At 35.8% G+C, this 25,493-nt stretch overlaps 1 protein-coding gene across 1 annotated transcript in view; it reads left to right on the top strand.

The window, feature by feature from the left end:
- The window catches only part of DNAJC1 (DnaJ heat shock protein family (Hsp40) member C1), a 186,139-nt gene that overhangs the window by 52,939 nt on the left and 107,707 nt on the right, over positions 1-25,493 (top strand). Inside the window, exons 2-3 of the mRNA XM_061435976.1 lie at positions 20,171-20,272; positions 20,756-20,802. Of these exons, the coding sequence (XP_061291960.1) occupies positions 20,171-20,272; positions 20,756-20,802 (149 nt within the window). The remainder of the gene's footprint in view (positions 1-20,170; positions 20,273-20,755; positions 20,803-25,493) is intronic.

Raw genomic sequence — 25,493 nt, 5'->3', positions numbered from 1 at the left:
TATGGTTTTCTCTAGGTATATGCCTAGGAGTGGGATTGTTGGGTCATATGGTAGTTCTATTTTTAGTGTTTTAAGGAACCTTCAGACTGTTCTCCATAGCTGTATCAGTTTACTTTCCCACCAACAGTATAGGATGTTTCCTTTTTCTCCAGACCCTCTCCAGCACTCATTATTTGTAGATTTTTTGATGATGGCCATTCTGACTAGGTGTGAGGTGATACCCCATTGTAGTTTTGATTTGCATTTCTCTAATAATTGGTGATGTTGAACATCTTTTCATGTGTTTGTTGACCATCTCTGTCTTCTTTGGAGAAATGTCTGTTTAAGTCTTCCACCTAATTAAAAAAAAAATAATGTATTTATTTTTGGCTGTGCTGGGTCTGCCATAGGGCTTTTCTCTGATTGTGGCAAGTGGGGGCTATCCTCTAGTTGCCATGCACTGGCTTCTCATTGCGGTGGCTTCTTCTATAGAGCACAGGCTACAGAGCACTCAGGCTTCGGCCGCTGTGGCACGTGGGCTCAGTAGTTTTGGCTCCCGAGCTCTTAGAGCACACAGGCTCAGTGGTTGTGGCACACAGGCTTAGTTGCTCCAAGGCATGTGGAATCTTCCCAGATCAGGGATTGAACTTGTGTTTCTTGCATTGGCCGGCAAATTCTTTATCACCAAGCTACCAGAGAAGCCCCTTCGACCTAATTTTTTATTGGGTTGTTTGTTTTTTTATATTGAGCTACATGAGCTGTTTGTGTATTTTGAGGGTTAATCCCTTGTCAATTGCTTTGTTTGCAAATATAGTTTCCCATTCTGAGGGTTGTCTTTTTGTGTTGTTTGTGGTTTCCTTTGCTGTGCAAAAGTTTTAAGTTTAATTAGGATTAGATCTATTCTGGGTGGGGGTGGAAGTGTGTTTAACTGTTGAAGCTAGTTTGATTTCTCAGATATTTCTATGTCATAATTGAAAGAAATGGGATATAATAAAAGTATTAGTAGTAACCAGTCCTTATTTCCTTACCAACTTGTAATCTTTAATATTTAAGTTTATAGTTATGACTATTTGAAATTCTGTATGTTTACTGCTTTTAAAGAATGTCAGAAACCATTGTACAAAGTAATTTTGGGAACAAAATAAATGACAAAAGAATCACTTAGATGTAATATCACACTAGTCTCCAAATCAGTGCTGATGGCAACTTTCTAATTCCAGACAGTGTTTGGTGACCTGTAGTGTACAGTAGGAATCAAAGGTCAAATATGCTAAGGTTAAGGACAGGTTAAGAGCAACCTCTTCTTTAAAATACTTGCCACTATTTCAGCTTCATTCTCCACTTCTTCCCAATTGGGGACTTTCCTAACAAAGCGGTGTTACTAAAAACACATTTAATTAATTTAGAAGAGTAGCTCAAAGAAATTATATCTGTTTGGTGAGAGGTCAGACTCCACTATTTACACTGAAGGCAATGTAATTTTAAATCTTTCACTCACTGTCAGTAGTTGAAAGTTTTAAAATTTGGGTTTTCCTTCTCTTATCTTTTTCTGCTTTTTAAAAACAAAACAATCAAAAAACAAAAATAAAACTCCAGAAAGAGAAGTGAAATAACCCTAGCCAGTTTGAGAATAAAGTTTCAAAAAATTACCCTCATGTTACCCATATATGAGAATCAGTAATAAATTGCTGAAATAATTTCTAGATTAATTTGAGTATAGGGTTTTTTTTTTCTCTACCCTTAACTGATTTAATAAATAATTTAAAGTTATCTCCAGATTCACAAGCCTTATGTCCTATTCTCTTTTGAAGATATAACATATGTAGTGCTGTCTCCTTAGGACTCTAGTTTGCTTTTCCCCAATGATTAATGAAGTTGGATACTTGTTCATTTGTTGGCCATTTGGATATGAAATGCACAGATCATAAAGTATTATCTGTTTCTGTGTAATACTGTTACATAGTGAAGCTGGGAATTTGAATTTACTGATTACTCAGTGATCATCTATTATAATTTTGATTTTTCATTTATCACTTCTCAGATTACTAAGTAAACAGTTATCTTTCATAAAACTGGAAACACAAAGAGACAGTAATGTAGAAGAAAGAGTTAAATGTAAAAATAACCACCATGTACTTCATATCTTCTGATATAGAATGGCTTGGCAAAACTATACTGACTGAGTTACTAGTTCTGTTTCCCCTCTGTGTACATGTCCACTTTGTTCCTTAGTATGACCTTCCTAGTACCTGTAATGAAGAGTTCAAGCCTAAAAGAACTCTCTTACCATAGCTTGCATCTTTATTCCTGTTAATTCAAGGAATGCCCTTCTCTACTTCTATGAGTCATGACATTTCTGTTTTGTTAGGATTTCTAACATTCAGAGTCAGATGCTTCCAGCTTCCCACAGTCCACCCTACCGACTTGCTTCTCCATCTATCATCTTCTTCCTGAAGGCTAGTTTTTCTCTTATAATTTGGATTCTATCCCCACCTGCTCTGAAACATTCTCTCAATAATTCTATATATCACCTATGTTTAAATTCTTCTATCAGCAGGCACCTTCTCATTAGTGTTAAAAAGGAAAAAAAGCCCTTTCTCAATCCCACATCTTCTTCCAGTAGTCAGACTTCTTGAAAATATGTCCTCATTTCCTAACTTCCCATCCATTCCTCATTCCCCTCCAGTTTGGCTTCTGTACCCATTACACTAGCAAAAAACCCTTCCTGAAGTCGTTGGTGAACTTCAAAATAGCAAATTCAGTCAATACTGTTTCAGTGCTCATTTTACACCAGTAGCAGTATTGATACTGCTGACTATTCTTTTATTCTTGGAATGAAACGAAGCTCTCTGATTTTCTACCTAACTTTGGTTTTCTGTCATTATTTACATTCTTCACAGGCCTTTGTATCTTATCACTCCATACTTTTTTCTTTAAGCAATCTTATTCGTGCCTGGGTTTGATTCTTTTTCATGTGCCAGAAGCTCCTAAATTTATATGTCTAGCATTAACTACTTCTTTGAGTGTCAAATCTGTATATTCAGATGCTTAATTAACAGCTCCACTTGACTATTTCAGAGGTACTTCCTGCCTGATAAACTCATGATCTTCTCTACCCTCTAATCCTACCCTTTCAGTGTTCGCTATTTCTACGATGGTACGAGTATCCGTACTTGTGCAAGTCTACACTACAAGTCACCTATCATTTACATCTCCTTAACCTAATTCTCAGCAGAAGTTCTTTTAGTAACATTTCTTGAAGACTTTTTATTCTTTCCCCAAAGATAAACTAAGGTAAACTCATTGCTACTCTTCTATACACTGAAGTTCTGTCTCTTTTGTGATTATCCTAGTCTTTTGCAATATCTCTTACTTGAACTGTACTGTGATTGCTACAGTTAGGAAGTCCTCATGATCGGGGAACTATGATGATCAGTTAGTTACTGCTGTAGACCTGCTCCACTCAAAAAACTGCCCAATGGCCATGAAGCTAGTGGTTGAAACAATACTTTTAATACTGTCCCCCCAAAAAACTACGACCCTGTTTTCTAGCAGAAGTGGTTTTTGCCTCATTTTTGCATCCTAGATCCGAGTGCATCTAACTTCTTGAGTATGAGAAGATACTCTAGAAATTCACTGTTGAATATAGACAGAGCTGGATTAGAAAGAAGGTGGACTGAGCATCACTTTATATGCTAGAGGAGCCATGATGTTTGAAGCAACATATACCTTCAACAGATCCTCATAGTAGGGCCAAACATAGGGTGCTTGCCCAAGGATCAGGGGAGTGTTTGGACACGTGGCATATCATATGAGGAGGCTGAAGGAAGGAAAATACTCAAGGCTTACCCTTAGATTTTTGGCTTTGGCTACTGAGTAGATAGTAGTGTCATTTACTACACTAATGTATATTTACCCAGAAGGAAAAACTGGGAAATGAGGAAATTTTAAGAAACTGTATTATTTATGCTTTTGTTGTTGTTGTTTAGTCGCTAAGTTCTGTCCGACTCTTTTGTGACCCCATGGACTATAACTCGCTAGACTCCTCTGTCCATGGAATTTCCCAGGCAAGAATACTGGAACGATTGCCAATTGCCATTTCCTCCTCCAGGGGATCTTCCCAACCCAGGGATCAAAGCCATGGCTCCTGAATTGGCAAGCAGATTCTTTATCACTGAACCACCTGGGGAGCCCAATTGTGCTTTCTAGTGGGAACTTAGAATTGATCTCTGTCTTCAGGGATTTACAGTCCATACTACAAATAACTTGGAAATATATCCTGACAGTCCTTGAAGAAAAGGATTACATGTCTGTTTATTTGGAGATAGTTTTTAATCCTAAAATAAAAAAGGAATTAATTTCAGAAAGCCAAATAAAAGCATTCATTATCATTCCATTGCATTTCCTGCTTTGCACTTTTACTTTGCAAATAAATTGAACCACTTTCTTAAATGCTGTAGGAGATGGTCAGTACCAAAATCAGATTAATTATATTCTTTGCAGCCAAAGATGGAGAAGCTTCATACAATAGTCAGCAAAAGTAAGACCAGGAACTGACTGTGGCTCAGATCAGGAACTCCTTATTATAAAATTCAGATTTAAATTGAAGAAAGTAGGGAAAACAACTAGGCCATTCAGGCATGGCCTAAATCAAATCCCTAACGATTATACAGTGGAAGTGACAAATAGATTCAGGGATTAGATCTGGTAGAGTGCCTGAAGAAGTATGGATGGAGGTTCATAACATTGTACAGGAGGCGGTGATCAAAACCATCCCCAAGAAAAAGCAATGCAAAAAATCAAAATGGTTGTCTGAAGAGGCCTTACAAATAGCTGAGAAAAGAAGAGAAGCGAAAGGCAAAGGAGAAAGGGTAAGATACACCCATCTGAGTGCAGAGTTCCAAAGAATAACAAAGAGAAATAAGAAAGCTTTCCTAAGTGATCAATGCAAAGACGTAGAGGAAAACAACAGAATGGGAAAGACTAGAGATCTCTTCTAGAAAATTAGAGATACCAAAGGAACATTTCATGCAAAGATGGGCTCGATAAAGGACAGAAATGGTATGGACCAACAGAAGCAGAAGATACTAAGAAGAGGTGGCAAGCATAAGAAAAACTATACAAAAAAATACCTTCATGACCCAGATAACCGTGATGGTGTGATCACTCACCTAGAGCCAGACATCCTGGAGTCAGAAGTCAAGTGGGCCTTAGGAAACATCACTATGAGCAAAGCTAGTGGAGGTGATGGAATTCCAGCTGAGCTATTTCGAATCCTAAAAGCTGATGCTGTGAAAGTGCTGCACTCAGTATGCCAGCAAAATTGGAAAACTCAGCAATGGCCACAGGACTGAAAAAGGTCAGTTTTCATTCCAATCCCAAAGAAAGGCAATGTTAAAGAATGTTCAAACTACTGCACAATTACACTTATTTCACATGCAAGCAAGATAATACTCAAAATTCTGCAAGCAAGACTTCAATAGTACATGAACCAAGAATTTCCAGATGTTCAAGCTGGATTTTGAAAAGGCAGAGGAACCAGAGATCAACTTGCCAACATCCGTTAGATCATAGAAAAATCAAGAGAATTCCAGAAAAATACCTACTTCGGCTTCATTGATTATGCTACAGCCTTTTGTGGATCACAACAAACTGGAAAATTCTTAAGGAGATGGGAATACCAGATCACCTTGCCTGCCTCCTATAAAACGTGTGCACAGGTCAAGAAGCAACAGTTAGAACTGGACATGGAACAACAGACTGGTTCCAAATCGGGAAAGGAGTACGTCAAGGCTCCATATTGTCACCCTGCTTATTTAACTTATTCGCAGAGTATATCATGCAAAATGCCTGACTAGATGAAGCACAAGCTGAAATCAGGATTGTTGGGAGAAATATCAATAACGTCGGTCATGCAGATGACATCACCCTTAAGGCAGAAAGTGAAGAGGAACTAAAGAGCCTCTTGATGAAGGTGAAAGAGGGGAGTGAAAAAGCTGGCTTAAAACTCAACATTCAAAAAATGAAGATCATGGCATCTGGTTCCATCATTTCAGTTCAGTTCAGTTGCTCAGTCGTGTCCGACTCTTTGAAACCCCATGAATCGCAGCGCGCCAGGCCTCCTTGTCTATCACCAACTCCCAGAGTTCACTCAGACTCACGTCCATCAAATCAGTGATGGCATCCAGCCATCTCATCCTCTGTCATCCCCTTCTCCTCCTGCCCCCAATCCCTCCCAGCATCAGAGTCTTTTCCAATAAGTCAACTCTTCGCATGAGGTGGCCAAAGTACTGGAGTTTCAGCTTTAGCATCATTCCTTCCAAAGAAATCCCAGGGCTGATCTCCTTCAGCATGGGCTGGTTGGATCTCCTTGCAGTCCCAGGGACTCTCAAGAGTCTTCTCCAACACCACAGTTCAAAAGCATCAATTCTTCAGTGCTCAGCCTTCTTCACAGTCCAACTCTCTCATCCATACATGGTTCCATCACTTCATGGCAAATAGGTGGGGAAACAATGGAAACAGTGATAGACTTTATTTTCTTGGGATCCAAAATCACTGTGGATGGTGACTGCAGCCATGAAATTAAAAGACACTTGCTCCTTGGGAAAAAAGCTGTGACAAACCTAGACAGTGGATTAAAAAGAAGAGACATTACTTTACCAATAAAGCTATGGTTTTTCCAGTAGTCACTTATGGATATGAGAATTGGACCATAAAGAAGTCTGAGAACTGAAGAATTGATGCTTTTGAACTGTGGTGTTGGAGAAGACTCTTGAGAGTCCCTTGGACTGCAAGGAGATCAAACCAATCAATCCTGAAAGAAATCAATCCTTAATATTCATTGGAAGGACTGATACTGAAACTGAAACTCCAATACTTTGTCCACTTTATGTGAAGAACTGACTCGTGAGAAAAGACCCGGATGCTGGGAAAGAATGAAGGTGGGAGGAGAAGGGGATGACAGAGGATGAGATGGTTGGATGGCATCACCAACTCAATGGACATGAGTTTGAGCCAGTTCTGGGAGATGGTGAAGGGCAAGGAAGCCTGGCGTCCTGCAGTCCATGGAGTCACAAAGAGTCAGACACAACTGGGTGACTAAACAACAACAACATGAAAAAACAAAGCTTCTATGTGGTAAATGGGCTTCTCTGGTGGCTCCGTCGTAAAGAATCCAATCCCCCTGCCAATGCAGGAGATGCAGGTTTGATCCCTGCGTAGGGAAGATCCCCTGGAGAAGGAAATGGCAACCCACTCCAGTATTCTTGCCTGGAAAATTCTGTGGACAAAGAATCCTGCCAGGTACAGTCCATGGGGTCACAAAAAAGTTGGGCACGACTTAGCAACTACACACCAACAAATATGGTAAATAGAGTGGATTGGTTTCAACATTTATTCCTTCCTTCTAGTGTGCTTTGGTTGCACAAAGTGTGTAAAGTTAATAACTTTCTCAGACTCACTTGCAGTAAGTATGCTGGATGTAATAGAGCTTTGGCCAATAAGATATACTTTGTAAAATTTTGGAAGGTGGAAATCAGATGGAGGCTCTGCTTCTGCTGCTTTTGCCCTTTCTGTTAGTAGGCCTGGGTGCCTATCTGTTTTTTCCGTTGGTGTGGCATGGATTTGAAATCAACACTTTCATTGATTGTAGCACCTCACTTCCCAAGTCAGGGTGGAAGCATGCCAGTGGGAAAAGGGATAGACCATTTAGCAATAAGTCAATTGACTGCCATCTAGATGTCTAGCCTCGGCCCTAGGAGACTATTTTCTGGGCCCACATTGAGCAGTCAGGGCTTCTGTCTTTGAAAAGAAGAGCAAGATACAGACTAGCAAGAACCATAGTGGAGAAAAGGCCCGTAAGGGGAACTGGTGCTCTTGGATTAAGGGCCAGTCTGCCTCTGAAATGGAGCAAATGCACAGTTGCATTATGTGAAGGACAGATTTTGAAAGTTCTCTGGATTGTCTTGAGCACTGGGCTGAGCTTTCAGATGCGATCATTTGGCCCTGCTCTTGGACAGCACAGGAGGGAGAGGCAGCAGAGAGGAAGGTAAAGCTGATACGTGACCATTTTCAAGGTACAGAAACCAAGATTTTAAGGGACTGTCAGGGCATTCTGGGTCTGGTACATTTTTTTCATCTTCCCAAAGAACCAGCTTTTTTTTTCATTACTTTCCATTTTTATGTTTATTTGTTCTTTCTTCCTGTTTTCTTTTGTGTACTTTTGTTCTTTTTCTACTTTATTAGGCTGGGTACTTCATTCATTTTCAGATTGTCTTATTAAAAGAGTATTTTAAACTACAAGCATTACCCTCTAAGTAGAGCTTTAGCTCTTAAAGGTTTTGATGTCATATATTTTCCTTTTCATTAATTTCCAGGCACTATGTAATTTCAACTTTTATTTCTGCTTTGTTAAATTTTTTTTAAAGCATAATTTGGTGGTTCTGTCTGTCAAATTTGTTTAATATAGAACTGTCCCTCCTGCTCTGTACCTCTGCCACTGAATTGGTAAGGAGACCTCCTTTTGAAAATAAATTAGCTGCAAAAATATAGTATAAGATAACTAATCTCATTACCAGAAATGGTGATTTTGTTTTGTGAATAGTTGATCTGATGTTCCTGCCAACTCAGTCCCCCAGTAATTAGATATCAGAAGCAGCTGTCTCCTGGGCTGCAGTATTTTGTTTATCTACATTTGGAGAATGCTTGCATTTTTAATCTTATGGGGAGGGCAGAGGTGTGTTCAACTTAAATAAACATGTTATTAATCCAGATTTATTTTGATGCAAGTTAAAAATAAGAGGGTGCAATGCATACCTCTTACTGCACTGGAAATTATCAGACTTGTCAACAAATTATTCTTATCTTGACTGAAAAAAATAATAAGATATATGTTCTACATGAGCATCAAAAACCAGGATTTTGATATAGACTAACCTTTTATGGGTGCTTATATATGGTTTAAGGCTAAGAAAAGTCAACTAAAGCTATCATCTTACATAAATTTTAGTAGTTTCCTCCAGAGGCAATTGACTTTTAACAGTCATCTCCAGTGGAAGAACCCCTGCTTCTTTTGTATCAGGTCAACCATAGAAGCCCAGGATTAAAATTTATTCTGAAGTTAGTTAATTATTTTGCCCTGAAAAATTGTTTTTTAAAAATATTTTCCTTTTTCAATTTATTTTTATTTTCTAATTTGTTTTGAATTTTATGTCAACCTGGTATAAAATCCCATAGTTCTGAAGTTATGCTGAGCACAGGTTTCCTGCCTCAACCTTCTGGTCCTTACATGCTTCTGTTATTTAGTTCTTTTGCTGGTAAATGCACTTTTATCCAGGCACATAGTTTTTTGGTTTTTTTGTTGTTATTGGCTTTTTTGGGCAGGTGAAGAGTGGGAGTGGACTATGTTGACTGATAAATTTAAATGCAAAGGCCAGAGTAAAGAGGCTGCTACTGCTGCTAAGTCGCTTCAGTCGTGTCCGACTCTGGGCGACCCCATAGATGGCAGCCCACCAGGCTCCCCTGTCCCTGGGATTCTCCAGGCAAGAACACTGGAGTGGGTTGCCATTTCCTTCTCCAATGCATGAAAGTGAAAAGTGAAAGTGAAGTCACTCAGTCATGTCCGACTCTTCGTGACCCCATGGACTGCAGCCCACCAGGCTCCTTGGTCCATGGGATTTTCCAGGCAAGAGTACTGGAGTGGGGTGCCATTGCCTTCTCCGAGAGTAAAGAGGACAAAGTCATTATTAAGAGTTCAGCTTGGGCTTTTTACTCAGTAACATCAGATAAGAAAATGACTCAAGGACTTAGAAAGATTACATGGGATGACTAACTTTGAGGCAGTTAACCTTGGATAATAACATTTCACAAATTAAGATATCTAGATGTCCACCAGAGTTTGAAGTTCTTCAACTATGTGCCTAAATATATAGTCTGAATAACTGTAGTCTTGCCTCTTTACTGAATCTAGGTGTTCTTCTCTTGGATTTAATGTTCTTGAGTTCTTTCAAAGCAATAGGGGGTTTTATTAAGAACACTGTACTTTGAAAGGTCCTGAGTAAGGTCTTCTAATGTTTTGTTAACCATATGGTTATGTTATATATAACCATATAATGTTTTATATGTATATAAAATATACATATACATAGATGTGTGTGTGTGTGTATAGGTGGATGTCAAATTTGCAAAGACGCTATAAATAGAATGAGCTTTAGATTATTGACAATCCACAGATAGGAATCAGGGGTCAGCAAACTATGCTGCATGGGCCAAAACCAGACTCCAGCTGTTTTTTAAAATAAAATTTCACTGGGACAGCATCACACCCATGTTTATGTGTTGTCTGTGGCTGCTTTCTCACTGCAGTGGCAAAGTTGAAGAATTGTAGCAGAGCCTCTTTGGCCTGCAAAACCTCAAATATATAGTCTACCCCTTTACAGAAAATATGTGCCAGTCTCTGATGTAAAGTAAAATAAGCAACCCCTCTTGGGCCACTTAAAACAAAATTTTCAGTGCTCTTACCTTGCAGAGCTTTTTTGAGGATAGAGATTGGGTTTATTTTGTTCACTACTGTGTCCTCAGTGCTTATAAGTATAGGGACTCAATCAGTTCAGTTCAGTCGCTCAGTCGTGTCCAACTCTCTGTGACCCCATGAATCGCAGCACGCCAGGCCTCCCTGTCCATCACCAACTCCCGGAGTTCACCCAAACTCATGTGCATCAAGTCGGTGATGCCATCCAGCCATCTCATCCTCTGTCGTCCCCTTCTCCTCCTGCCTCCAATCCCTCCCAGCATCAGAGTCTTTTCCAATGAGTCAACTCTTTGCATAAGGTGGCCAAAGTACTGGAGTTTCAACCTCAGCTGAAAGGGACTCAATAAATATTGTCAAATCAATAAATAAAAACCATCCAAATTCATCTTACTCTTCTCAGTTCCTTACTTGTCATGGTCTAAAGTACAAATCCAAATAAACTGCAAGTCAAATTTGCCAAGTGTTAAAATGAAGACGAAACAGTGACTTTTTAGCCTACACTTTATAACAGTTTTCATTTATTCAGCACTACTATGTGCCAGATGCTATAATAAGCATATTATATACATATATATGTATGTATATATATATTTGCATGTATATGTGTGTATTCATTTGTTTCAATATTATCATTCTTATTTTATAGATAAGAACTTGAGACTTAGATTTGTCCAAAATTACATAGCTAATTTTGTAATTAGCTATGGATTGGTTATTTTCAAGCCCATTGTCATCCTAAACATCATAGTAAGTGGAAAAGGGGGCTAATCTAATAAAATCTAGAATGTGAACAAAATTTCTCTGAGATTTGTCCCACATCAAACAGCTCTACCAGATCTGTTCATAAGTAAATTAGATAAGAAATTTTTCATTTAGATTACTATATCTAGAAGAGTGTTCCCAGCAACAATCTATACATTTTTAAGCATCTCTGGGTTGAACTGTATCAGATTATTACTAATCCCACTTTTCAGACTCCCAGAGGTAACTGGTTTCATTTTGATGAATAACCTAACTTACATTAGAAGATAATTGAGGAGTGGCCATAAGATATGCCACTTTAATTCTAGAAGAGGTAGCATGGGATGTAAAACTAAATTTCTGGCAGGAAATTTCTGCCACCTAGTACCTATGCAACATTTTTGCAGATTACTTAACCTTAGATTAAGTCCCAGTTTCCTCATTAAAATAGAATAATTATACCTATCACCAAGGGTTGTAAAATTCAAGGGAATTAACATATATAGTGGCTAGAATAGTGCCTAGCACAATGCGTGCAATAAAGATAATTCTGTATTGTTTCACTTTTTAAAAATTGAGATATAATTCATGAAACCAAGTTCACCATTTTAACTATTTAAGTGTACAATTGCATGATTTCTAGTATATTCACATGTTATTCACCAGTCATCAAATTACAGAACATTTTCATCACCCCAAAAGAAACTCCGTATGTATTAAGCAGTCACTCCCCATCCCCCTCTCTCTCCAGGCTCTGGGAACTACTGAAATGCTTTCTGTATCAATAGATTTGTCCATAAAGAGCAAATGGACAATTGAAATGAAATTATATAATACATGGCTTTTTGTGTCTGGTTTTTCTTCATTTGGTTTTCTTTATCTGGTTTTTCTTTATTCAGCTTCCTTGGTGGCTCAGACGGTAAAGCGTCTGCCTGCAATGCAGGACACCCAGGTTTAATCCCTGGGTTGGGAAGATCCCCTGGAGAAGGAAATGGCAACCCACTCCAGTATTCTTGCCTGGAAAATTCCATGGATGGAGGAGTCTTATAGGCTACAGTCCATGGGGTCATAAAGAGTTGGACATGACTGAAGGACTTCTCTTTCTTCTTTCTTTTCTTCATTTAGCAGAGTGTTTTCAAGATTCATTCATATGTAGCATATAAAGTACTTCATTCCTTTTATGTTTGAGTAATATTAATTATTTTGATATACCTTCACCACATTTTGTTTGTCCATTCATCAGTTCGTGGACGTTGGGGTGTTTCTATTTTTTGGCCACTGGTGAATAGTACTGCTGTCAGCATTAGCGTACAAGCTTTTGTTTGAACAACAGTTTTCATTCTCTTCAATAAATACCTAGGAATATAATTACAAGGTTGTATAGTAATTCTTTGTGTGTGTGTCTGTGTGTTTTAAGGAACCATCAAACTTGCATGTGCGTGCGTGCAAAGTCACTTCAGTCGTGTCCAACTCTTTGTGCCCTCATGGACTGCAGCCCACCAGGCTCCTGTGTCCATGGGATTCTTCAGGCAAGAATACTGGAGTAGGCTGCCAGGCCCTCCTCCAGGAGATCTTCCCGACCCAGGGACTGAACCTGTGTCTCTGTGTCTCCTATGTTGGCATGTGGGTTCTTCACCACTAATGCCACAGGGGACTGCAAAGTTTTAAAATCTGATTAAGTACAATTTGTAAATTTTTTCTCTTGTTGCCTATTATTCTTATGTCCTAGCTAAGAATCTGTTGTATTCCGAGGTCATATAGATTTACCTCTATGTTTTCTCCTAAGGGATTATAGTTTTAGCTGTTATATTTGGGGCTTTGACTCATTTCAAGTTAATTTTTTTATGCAGTGTGAGGTAAGGGTCCAATTTTATTTTCTACATGTGGATATCCAATTATATCAACATCATTTATTGAAAAGACTCTTCTTTCTTTCTTGAATGATCTTGGCACCCTTGTTGAAAATGTATTGACCAGAGATGAGAAAGTTTTTTCTGGGTGCTGAATTTCTTACATTGAGCTATTTGTCTGTCCTTACATCATAACTGTGCTGTCTCGATGACTGTAGTTTTGAAGTCAGAACATGTGACTTCCAGTTATTGCAAGTTATTTTAGGACTTTTTTTTTCAAGTTATTGTAGCTATTTGGGGTCCCTAACATTTCCCTATGAATTTGAGGATTAGTATGTAAATTTCTTTTTTTTTTTTTTTTTTTTAGTATGTAAATTTCTGCAGAAATGCCAGGCAGGATTTTGATAGGGATTGCATTGAATCTGTAGATCAACTTGGGAATTATTGCCGCTTTAACAATATTGTCTTCCAGTCCATGAACATAGATGCCTCTCCATTTATTAAGATCTTCTTTCATTTCTTTCAGCGATGTTTTATAGTTCATAGTGTACAAACAGTACACTTTTGTTAAACTATTCCAATTTTTTAAATTCATTTGGATGCTGTTGTCAAGGATTTGTTAATTTCATCTTTGGATTTTTTAATTGCTAGTATATAGAAGTAAAGCTAATCTTTATATATTGACCTTGTATCCTACAATTTAATACATTTATTTATTAGCTCTAATACTTTTTCTGTGATATTTTTGGATTTTCCATGTATGGGACATATCATCTGTAAATAGAGGTAGTAGTATTAGTTCTTCCATTCCGATCCGAATGCCTTTTGTTTCTTTTTCTCAACTGATTGCTCAGGCTAGAACAAATATCCCTCTTATTGATCTTGGAGAAAAGGTTTCAGACTTCACAATTTAAGTAGGAAGTTAGCTGTGGTTTTTTCATAGATACCTTATATCAACTTCAGAAAGTTTTCTTTAAGTCCTAGTTTGTTGAGTGGTTTGTTACTAAATGCTGTTGGGTATGCTTTTTCTGCATCAGTTGAGATGATTAAGTGATGCTTTGTTCTTCATTTCATTAATATGATGTATTATATTGACTGATCTTCATAACCTGAACCACCTTTGAATTGATTGCATAAATCTCACTTGGTCATGGTATGTAAGTCCTTTCTATATACTGCTGGATTCAATTTACTAGAAGTTTGCTGAGGAATTTTGCATCAGCATTCATAAGGGATATTAGTCTATAGGTTTTTTGTGGTTTTTTTTTTTTTTTTTTTTTTTTTTTGAGGTGTTTGTCTAGTCTTGGTATCTGGGACCCACAGAATAAGTTAACATTCCTTTCTCCTCTATGTTTTGGAAAAGTTTAAAGAGGACTGTGATTTCTTCAGATATTTGACTGAATTCAGTCATCTGGCTTTGAGGTTTCAGGCTTTTCTTTTTAGGCCATTGGGCTTTTTTTGGGTTTTGGTTTTTATTAACTAATCGATCTCTTTACCTATTATAGGTCTGTTCACTTTTTCTGTTTCTTCATGTGTCAGTTTGTGTGTTTCTAGGAATTTGTCTGTTTTATCTGGGTTTCCTAATTGTTTGGCATAATTGTTCACAGTATTCGTAGTGTATTATTTGATTTGCTTTTTCTTTTACAATAGATTTTAAATCTAGATTTTAAAATAGATTTATTAGTATTTGCCATGGAGATTATACAAGTGACATTAATTTGTAGCAATCTAGTTTGAATTAATACCAAGTTAGTTTCAATCATATTAAAAAATTGGCTCCTAAATAGCTGTGTTTCCCTTCCTCATATAGTTATTGTCACAGATTACATCTTTATACATGTATGTCTATGGACATACATCTATATTATTGTTTTATTTAAGACATAGATTTATTATTGCTTAGTAGTCTTTAAAATCATGTAAAAAATTGGAGTTACTAACCAGAAATACATGAATATTGACTTTTATATTTATCTATATAGTTATCTTTATCAGTATTTTTTATTTCTTTGTATGAATTACTATCTAGTAACTCCAAAAAATTGGAGTTACTAACCAGAAATACATGAATATTGACTTTTATATTTATCTATATAGTTATCTTTATCAGTATTTTTTATTTCTTTGTATGAATTACTATCTAGAAATACTATCTAGTATTTCTTTGTATGAATTACTATCTAGTATGATTTCCTTTCAGCCTAAAGGCCTCTCTGCGGTGCTTTTTGTAGATTAAGACTACTAGCAATGAACTTTTTAGTTTTTGTTTACTTAGAATGTCTTGATTTCTCTTTCCTTTTTGATGGATAGCTTTCCTGGATATAGAATTCTTGGTTGACAGATTTGTTTTTTTTTCCTGAAGCACTGTGAATATGTCATTCAGTTAATGTCTAGCGTCCATGATTTCTGATGAGAAATAGATGTTAATTTATTGAGAATTCGTTGTGCATAATGAGTCACTTCTCTCTGCTGTTTTTAGGATTCTGTTTGTGAACAGTTGGAATATAATGTTGATAGGTGTGGATTACTTTGTGTGTACTTAGGATTTGTTGAAATTCTTAGATGTGTATATTCATGTCTTTTATGAAAGTTCAGTTTTCAGTCTTTTCCCCTTCCCCCCCCTTTTCTCTAGTCCTGTCTTGAACTCTTATGTATGTGTATGTTGGTATACGTAGTGGTGTCCCACAGGTCTTCTAGGCTCTATTAATTTTTCTTTATTTTTTTTCGTCTTCTTACTTCTCATATTGGGTAATCTCAATTGATGTATCTTCAAGTTCACAGATTTTTTTTCTCTGCTTTTGGAATTCTCTAGTGAATTTTTAAATTTCAGTTATTGTGTTTTTCAAGTCCAGAATTTCTCTTTGCCTTAAATTTTCTCCTCTGTTGGTATTCTCAATTTGGTGAGACATCCTTCTTATTCTATTAGTTCTTTGTGCTCTTGAGCATGTTTAAAACAGTTGATCTAAAGTCCTTCTCTAGTAAATCTAATGTCTGATCTTCTTAGGGACAATTTCTATTCCTTTTTTTTCTATGTGTGTGGGCCATACTTTCTTGTTTCTTTGCCTCCTTCATAATTTTTAATGAATACTGGATATTTTGAATATATAATGTGGTAATTAGATCATTGTACCTCACCAGCTTTGTTTTGTTTTTGTTCCTTTGGTTTTTGCCTTTTTGCTGCTTGTGGTTGGTGTTGTTTGTCTAGTGATTTTTCTGAATTAATTTTGTACAGTGTATATTCTTTGCCATATGTGTCCACTAACATCTGTTGAATTAGCTTATGCATCAGATGATGATTCAGCAAAGATTTCCTCAAAGATTTGGCACAGGAAAAAAACGAAAAGCAAAAAAAAAAAAAACCTCAAAACCTTTGGTAGAGGATTTTGTGTGTATGTTAGGACATGCCTTCAACACTCAGCTAGGCAGTTTACAACTCACTCTTAGTCTTCACTTTCTACTTGTGTACAGCCTAAAGCTCAGCCAGAAATGAGAATTTAGGGCCTTTTCAGGTCTTTTTGATTATGTACTCCACTTTGGGCATACAGGTGTTGGTCGTCTAGTTTCCAAAGAATATGTGGGAGCATTTCAAATACCATATTCCCCAAAGCACCTCACTTCCCAGTCTCCTTAGCTTTTTGATGTGCGTGTTGTGTGCCTAACTGCCGTCCTTTGCCTCATTTGACACCAGCTGGTAAACTTGCTGTAAAATGTTTTTGGCAAATGTCCTGAACAGTTGCCTGTCTGCCCTGGGATAGGTCAGAGTTTGGTAAAAAATAGAGGTAAGACCTTTACCAGTCTGTCAGGGAATCAAAGGATAAGCCTAAACAAGCAACCACAACTTCTTTTAGAACAAAGTCTACTTTACATACTCTTAACACTAGAAACTGGTGGCTCAGAGGTTAAAGCGTCTGCCTGCAATGCAGGAGATCTGGGTTTGATCCCTGGGTTGGGAAGATCCCCTGGAGAAAGAAATGGCAACCTACTCCAGTATTCTTGCCTGGAGAATCCCATGGACAGAGGAGCCTGGTGGGCTACAGTCCATGGGGTCGCAAAGAGTTGGACACAACTGAGCAACTTAACTAACTAACACTATAAACCCACACCAATAACTGAGATTGATAACTTCAAGATCCTTACAGAGAATTAGCTACTTTTTCTTGACTGAGTGCTTGACTGATTACTGGAATCCTTTGACTAGTTTGCAGATAAGGTTGATTCTGACAGTTTTTGCCAGGTTATTTGCCATTTCTTTTCAGGGAGAGGGACAGGCCCTTGGAGTTCCATACTCTGCCACTTTTGTTGATCTCTCATCACATTTTTTCCCCCCAATTTTGATGGACATATTTTTGTAGTTTTTCTTTGTTTATTTTTGTTTTTAAAAGAATAACCATATATCTATTCTTTACAGAAGTCATCCAGGTATTAAGATAATTCATGTCCAGCTTGTAAAAAAAAAAAAAAACAAAACCGTATCACATTTAAAAGGAAAATAATTGAATCCTATAGATGACCAGTTCACCCATAGTCCTATCAAGAATCCCTGCAAGCCAGGGAGACAAAAGGTTTCATTCATTGTGTATGTGAGATAAATGTTCTAACGTTTGGGTCTGTAGTAGAAATATGGTGTAAAATGTGCTGTAAAAGCCAGCACGTATCAGGATATAAACCTTTAAAACTGCAGTGGACCATGTTTACATTGTAGTTGTGTGATGTTTTCTGTATAGTTTATCAGATCAGTAGAAGTGTAGCAGTTGTTCTCACTGCCTTCCCCAAAACTGTAGCCCCCTGTGCAGTGAGTCAGCTGAAACCTACTAACTGAATCTTAAGAACCAACATGGAGAGCTATGATTCTGATGCAGTATTTTCTGGGTTTGAATTCTGTTTTCCTCTATTTGCCAGCAGTCTGGAATTGAGCAAATTACTCAACTTCTTTTTGCCTCCTTTACCTTGTCAGTAAAATGGGCCTGCTAACAGCTATAAGCTTTGCTATGAGGATAAGTTAAAATTCATTGATTAATTAACTAAAATGTAACACATACATAAGCTAGTTTGAGATGCAGCTTCTCTAGAGCATATCTTTTAGATAGGGAAAACTCTGAGTTTTTCAGTTTTGTCCACTTAGGGTGAAGCTTATTGGTGAAATAAATTACTGGGCAGATCTCATGAGAGAAATAGGCAGTCTTTCTGTGCAGCCTGAGAGGTGCATTCCTAAGTCAGGAGAGAACTGTATCTACAGCTGGATGCAAAACAAAAACATAAGGTTGGGGAACAGGATCCTATTGTGTGATGATTTGGGGGACCAGGAAGATGGATCAAGATGGTGCAATACAAAGTTAAAAAGACTGGATAAGACAAATGATGAAGGTTCTTGGGAGTTACTGAAGAGTTTGAAATAGGAGAGCCATCTGATCACATTTACAGTTAGTGTATATACTGTAGCAGAAAACTGGAAGATTGGAGTCAGGTTGGCAAGACTGGGTCTTAGGTGAGTGTTAGTAAGTCATAGATGTTCCGTAATGAGCATGTATTAATTTTGTAACATAAGCAAATACATTAGATTGTAAGAAATCTACTTTTGAAATTTCTCTATGTTATAGTCCCAATTAATAAAATCTAAAATTAAAGCCCCAGTTAGACAATGAACATTCATTTGACATTTGACCTCTTTGCTGAACAGAATCTCCATCACAAAGTTTCAGAAAAAAATAATCATTCTTTTCTACTACTTGTTAGCTAGCTATCATTCAAGTATAAAGAACAAAACAATTCCATTGGGCATGTGAGAATGGAAATTATAATCATATTACCTGCAAAACTTACTCTGCTAATTTTTTAGCTCTTCAACCCTCCATGAGTCAGAAAAATATTCACACCTAAGCTGAAACTTTAGAGTAGTGGCCTGGAGCAACAAGCCCCAGAAAATTGGTAATGAAAGTAATGGTTTATAAGAGAGAGCTTGACAGACTAATTACAGTCTCACTTTGCCTTGCTCCAGCTCTATTTATTTAACAGCTATTTAGTTCCAGGAACATGGACTTTTGTTATGTTTGTTTTTTTAGTCATTTGAACTTTTTAGTATATCAGTTTTATCAATTAATTGAACAAATATTCATTTGTAAAACACGATAAAATTTAATAAGCAACTTTATTCTCATTTTGCCTCTCTATGAATATGTTAGTGTTTGGAATAAATTTTAAAGTTAATGGAGATCAAGTTTTATACTTAACAGTGTGTTGTAATTTTCATGTATTTTTTTTTAAACTAGGTATGTAAAATGATGTTCTCTGAGTTTATATGTACAAATAGGACAGGATTAAATAAAATACAATTTTAATATTCATTGAATCCAAAGTACTCTTCCTCAACTGTCCTTTTAAAATAATATTTTAACTATGTTAATAACACATAAATAGTGGGCAAATTTATTTCTGCAAACCAGACTATGGAAACTGGACACTATTGAAGATACCCTGTAACACACTTTAAAAAGTTGAGGATAATATACATAACTATTTCTAATTATAATTATTTTGTGTAAATGCAAATTTAACTGCCTTCAAATAGGCATACTTTTTGACATGTTGAAATTGAGATTCCATAGGTGGCTGCTCCATGGTAAATTCAATATAAATAACAATGAAGGAACCACATATGGTAAGCCTGGGCTTCAGACATTGGCTTTAAGATTCTCAAATAATAAAGACCTTCTTTGAAGGCACACGGATGTATTAATTTTTAATTTGTTTCTTTTTGATCTCTTAATTACTGAAAAAGATTTATTGGTTAATTTTAGGAAGGCAAGTGTTTGAAAAGTTTTGCCAAATACTGTCTTCTTTAAATGAATGTATGGTAATGAAAAGTTAAGAGGAGAGCCAAATTAGATTGAATAATTGTTCAGTCATGTGGGTCAGGCTAGTTGCATAGCCTGGTTGTTAGACTGATTGCTCAAATTACATTGCCTGGGGTCCTGCATTTGGTTGGCTGTCTTCTCAGATCTTAACAAGGTTCTGGGAATTTCTTTTTCTGACAAAGTTTGCTTTGTGTTTTTCCCCTCCCCCCCACTACATCCAGGATGCTTCATCTGCAGACATTAGAAAAGCATATCGTAAGCTTTCACTAACTCTGCATCCAGACAAGAATAAAGATGAAAATGCAGAAACTCAATTTAGACAAGTAAGTGAAATATGCTGTTATATATTTTTGTGATAATTTATAAATAAATGTTTATGGTAAAAACAGTAACCTATATGTAGAATGTTTCCATTTAAAATGAGATTGTAGTTTAGAAATATTATGCATACATATTTATTCAGTTTAAAGAAAATAACGCTTTTACCAGCATTTTTTATATTGGAGTCTCAGTTCTTGGGGGGGAGGTTCATAATTGTCATAATTTTCTTCTCTAAATTACAGTTTTAAAAAGCACATGTTAAGATAATTATTACTTTTGCATCTTTCTCAAAGATATATTTTGGTATCAAGCCTTTTTTAACCTCTTAAGGTGCTACCAAAACCATAAAATGGTACTTATAATTAAGATTTTATCTGTTCACTGAGTGCATGGGCTTTTTGCATGTGCATTATAGTGTGTCTGTCTTCCTAAATGATTTCTTATAGGTGAAAGTATTTTTAACGTGATGCTTCTGTTTTATCTAGTTGGTGGCCATTTATGAAGTTTTAAAGGATGATGAACGAAGGCAGAGGTGAGTGTTCATCTGCTTTTGAATTAAGATGTTATACTTTGATGTCTGTTTATAAAGAAAAGAATTGTCTCATCAAACATTTTATTGTGTTAGTATTTTTATTTTCGTTCCTTTTCAAGAAATGCATTGTTTTTAAAATGTATGTTTAGAGCGGAGTTAATTTCTACTGAAAATATTCACTAGGTTTATTTAGTACTTAGAGACTTCAGGATCATGCCTTCATTAGCTAATATTTTTAACATGAGTATCTATGCCCTGGAAAATTCAAATACCACTTGACTTCAAACAAATGCCTATTCATTTTTGGTATATCAGTAATTGCTCCTGTCTGTGCTTGGGGGTCTTTCCCCCCTCAGTTTCTTAAATGTTTTTCAATTAGGCGACTAGAGATATTCAAGTTATTACCTTTTCTCGGTGTTTCCTCATATTCAAAATAATAAACCTAATTTGTGAGTGAGAGAGCAGAATTGTGTAAGTACAAGATAGGAGTAGAAGAAAAATATTTGCTTCTTTCTCCTGTTTCTTTTGCCTCCATCCTTCCCTTACTCTCCTCCAGCGATTCTGTGTTTAGGGTTGAACGTCAGACAGGAGGCAGCACCCTCTCTTTGAGATGTCTCTGGGTGCCTTTCAGAAGAGTAGTAATAGGTTGTACAGTGGTTTATATGCTACTGACTTAGGAGCTTGCAGAGAAACCCTTTCTTCTGCTCTTCCAAGTGTACGCAGTGTAGACACTACTGCGACAGGTTTCAGAGTTCTTTAAGTCAGACTCATGGTAGGAAATACATTTTGCATCGTGCTTCAGGACACACAGACACAACTGAAACAGAAATGTCACAGAACATTCTTATTGTGTGTGAAAGACATATTTTTCTATTCTAAGCTAGTCTAGACTGTTCTTTTTTCTTTTTGAAAACAATGCTGATTGTGGTCTGCTAAATTGGTTTCATGAGACACTAGTGAGCTACCCTCTGCAGTTTGAAAATATTACTCTATTAAAGCTAGTTTATCTTAAAGAAAATCCAAAACATTATGCCATGTGACATTCTGATTCTTCAAATGTGTTACCTGGAATTATTCTGTATCCTACAGTGTCAGCTCCCACTCTTGGTTCTCATCTTTAACAGTTTAATTTGAATACCTCAGTTTGTCAGATTGCAAAGCAAGGTACTCAGGATATTCTCTTGAAGTGTTCTTTGCTTTATAACAAGGGCTGGCATTGGTCCAGATACCATAGCAGACATTCCTCTGGTTTGAGATAATCCATAGTGTTGAAAGAGTCCTAGAAGTGTGTTGAAAGAAGTGTTGGTCATTCTGTGCATATTTTCTAGTTGGTTTCTCTCACTGAGCCCCTAGTTGTGTTTCACACATCAAGAATGTGTCTGTAAAGATAGCTTTATTTAGTCTCCCTGCATCTCTGGCATCAGATTTTGTTTTTTTGTTTGTTGTTATTTTAAGTCAATAAACTTTGTAACAATTTCTTCCAATTACCAAAATTATTTATATCTTTTCAGAACAAATCACTTCTCATGTATAAATTGTTTCTTCATTAACACAGGCTCATCAAATATTTTCTTTTTAGGATTAGTTCCTTTTGCATTTATTGTAGAGTGTTAGTAGAAAAAAATGGATCTGACAGTTACACAAACAGCTGTAGTATTTATACCCCTTGAGGCACAAGTAACTCTTTGGTAACTGGTTTTCCTTGAGGCAAAAGTCGTAACTAATCAAGCTGAGAATCACTCTTCCAAAGCTTGCGCCTGAGGCCAGGTGACCTATGAGTATTTAAACTTATAGGAGAAATGCATCTCTACAAATACCTAATGTTTATAATTCCTTTAGAAAAAAAAAAGCACAGTTTTATCTTTTGAAAGAAGATTGTCTTATAGTGATATTAACAAATGCTCTTTGGTATCAGTCATTTATTATAAATATTTATTAATAAGTGCTTTCAAATGTGTAACTTTCCAGGAATTGTAATGGACCTATTTATTTCCCTTATAAATAATTATCTTTTCACTGAAAGCAACCTCATTTAAAAAATTTTAGTAGAAAAGGGAATAACAAGGAAGCATATAAAATAATAGATTACCTTTTTTTTTTAAGTAACAGGCAAACTTTGTTAAACAGCCTTATTTAGGTATAATTTGCATACCATAACAGTTAACCTATTTTAAGTGTACAAATCTATGATTTTTAATAAATTTACAGAGTTGTGCAGACTACCACAACCAGTTTTAGAACATTACCTTCAAAACACTCCCTCAAGCCCATTTGCAGGCACTTAGCATTCTGATCCCAGCTCCAGGCAATCACTGATCTCCTTTATGTGACTATAAATGTGTTTTTTCATATTAATTAAATCATCTAATAGTATTTTGTATTTGGCTTCTTCCTATTATCAACATATTTTTGAGGTATGTCCATATTGTAGCATATACCAGTAGCTCATTCTTCTTTATTGCTGAATAGTATTCCACATTCCACTTTCATTTATCCATTCATCAACTGATAGACATTGAGATCATTTCCGCTTTTTGGCTATGACTAACAATGCCGCTGTGTATATTCACACAGAAGTCTCTGAACAAATGTTTTTCATTTCTCTTGGGTAGATTCTTAAGAGTGTTACTGTGAGTAAACTTCTAAGCCATTTTTTTCTTCTAAAGACATAGACTACAGCATGAAAAAACAAGTTTTCCTGGTTAGTATAAGGGAGATTAGTAAAGAAGTCTTTTCTAAACTCGTTAAGTAATTTCCTTATTTTAGGAAACAGCAGCTCAGTTATGTTCTGCCATATTATAAACTGTTGCCAGTGTTAGCTGGAACAAAGTACCAAGACAATACTAAGCACTACGTACATACACTAGATTGTGCTTTAGTCATATTAGGACATTTACTTTTATTTAAAATCTGTTTTAAAATTCTTTTGGTAACTCGCTTGTGCAACTTAGTTTTTTGGGTCTGTTTTATGGTATATATTTGTAAAAGTTGAATGTAAGTGCTGTGTACCACAGCTTTTGGCACATATATACATTTTATAAAGGAAAGATCAATTAATTTAAGCTTGTTTCCTATTTATGCTCTTTGTACAGTTTTTACTCAGGTTCAAAATGTGGCCTAAATAGATGATGTTATTCTTTTAAGCTAAAAATTCAAACTTTTACAGTGAGAGATTCACAATTTAGGCAAATGCTAGAATTATTTGAATATTTATTTGCATAATATACATGTTTTCTATTTTAATTTCATAGTTACTATTTTATATTTCAAAGCATGCTAATAATTTACATAATTTTTCTTGGAATTTAAACATTTTTTGATTTGCTTTTTATGTTTATATTGGGCTAAATATATTTGAATTGAATATAGTCATTTGATGACTATAGAATGGAACTCACTGATGATTATATAACCATTATTATGTTCATCATGTACATTTTAGAAAATCAAATGAAATAAACATATATTAGGCTATATGTTGGATGTATGGAATAGATCAATTAATATTTTTAATTTCTAAAATGATGCCTTTATAGTTTCATATTTTTTTTTCATTTAGTGATATTTTCATCAAAGAAATTTACTTTTGTATTTTCTTATAATATTCATACATGTGTACATTCTTAATCTGGTTTTAACAAATTGTTAAGAGCAGTTTATATGAGCTTAATTATTTTAACAGTATTATGTGTTAGATATAGAAAAAGAATAACATAGTGATGTTTTGTGTTATCAACACATTTTTTCTTAAATAACTTATGAATATATTGTCTGTATATTTTAAGGATATCTTTATTTTTTCAGTGTTTCAGGAAAGCAGTGATTTATCTTTTAACAGCATATACTCTAAAAAGTGAACTATAATAGAAGCTATCTTCCATTAAAATGGCCAGTCGTGTGAGCCATAATGTTCATTGATAGTAAAATCAATAGAGCATTGATTCTAAGCTTAATCCTTGGAAACTGTTGTTTAGAGTGGCAGACATAGCCTACTAAATATCTAGTTTTGTTTAATGTGTTCAGTGCATGAGATTCTGCTGTCTTGAATTTAGCTGTGCACCAAATACAATTTATATGTGGGGTAGAAAGCAGTAGCTATTAATAGATACATAGTATTTCAATGGTGATAAAATATTTGATACAAGATTCATAGCTATGAGTTTAGCTGGGTTTTCTTCTGATACTATTTAGATCTAAAACAAGTTTAACAGTAATGTTCTTAGGGAACTGTCACCACTTTCTTAGATGTTCTTTATTAATAGCCACACTTTTTACTTGAAGTTATTTCCTGGGAGAGATTAGCTGAAAATAATTATATTCTCCCCTTTTTCCTCAACAAATCTGAAGTAGACTGTAGATTTTAGAATAAATTCAGGCCTTTCTTTATTGGACCTCATTCAGATATTGTAATCTTACGTTATATCACTTGAAACCGTTTTTACCAATATGTTGGTAATTTAAAATGAGTCAGTTTTTAGCAATAGATTTAAACATAAATTTTGAAGGACAGGAATGATAACTTTTGATGAAATCATGTTATATATTTATTTGTGTTCAAAAATAGCTATATAAATATTAAAAAAGAATATTTAACATCAAACTTTGGCTCAGCTACTACGTAACCATATTTTAATTACCAGATTCTTGTATACTGTAAAGTTTGCCTGCCTTTAAGAGTTTAGTACCACTAA

Source organism: Bos javanicus, chromosome 13 (assembly GCF_032452875.1).
Source record: "Bos javanicus breed banteng chromosome 13, ARS-OSU_banteng_1.0, whole genome shotgun sequence".
In the NCBI taxonomy this organism is placed as follows: domain Eukaryota; kingdom Metazoa; phylum Chordata; class Mammalia; order Artiodactyla; family Bovidae; genus Bos; species Bos javanicus.
The sequence above is the reverse complement of the archived record's forward strand: the minus strand, read 5'-3'. Positions and strand labels throughout refer to the sequence as shown.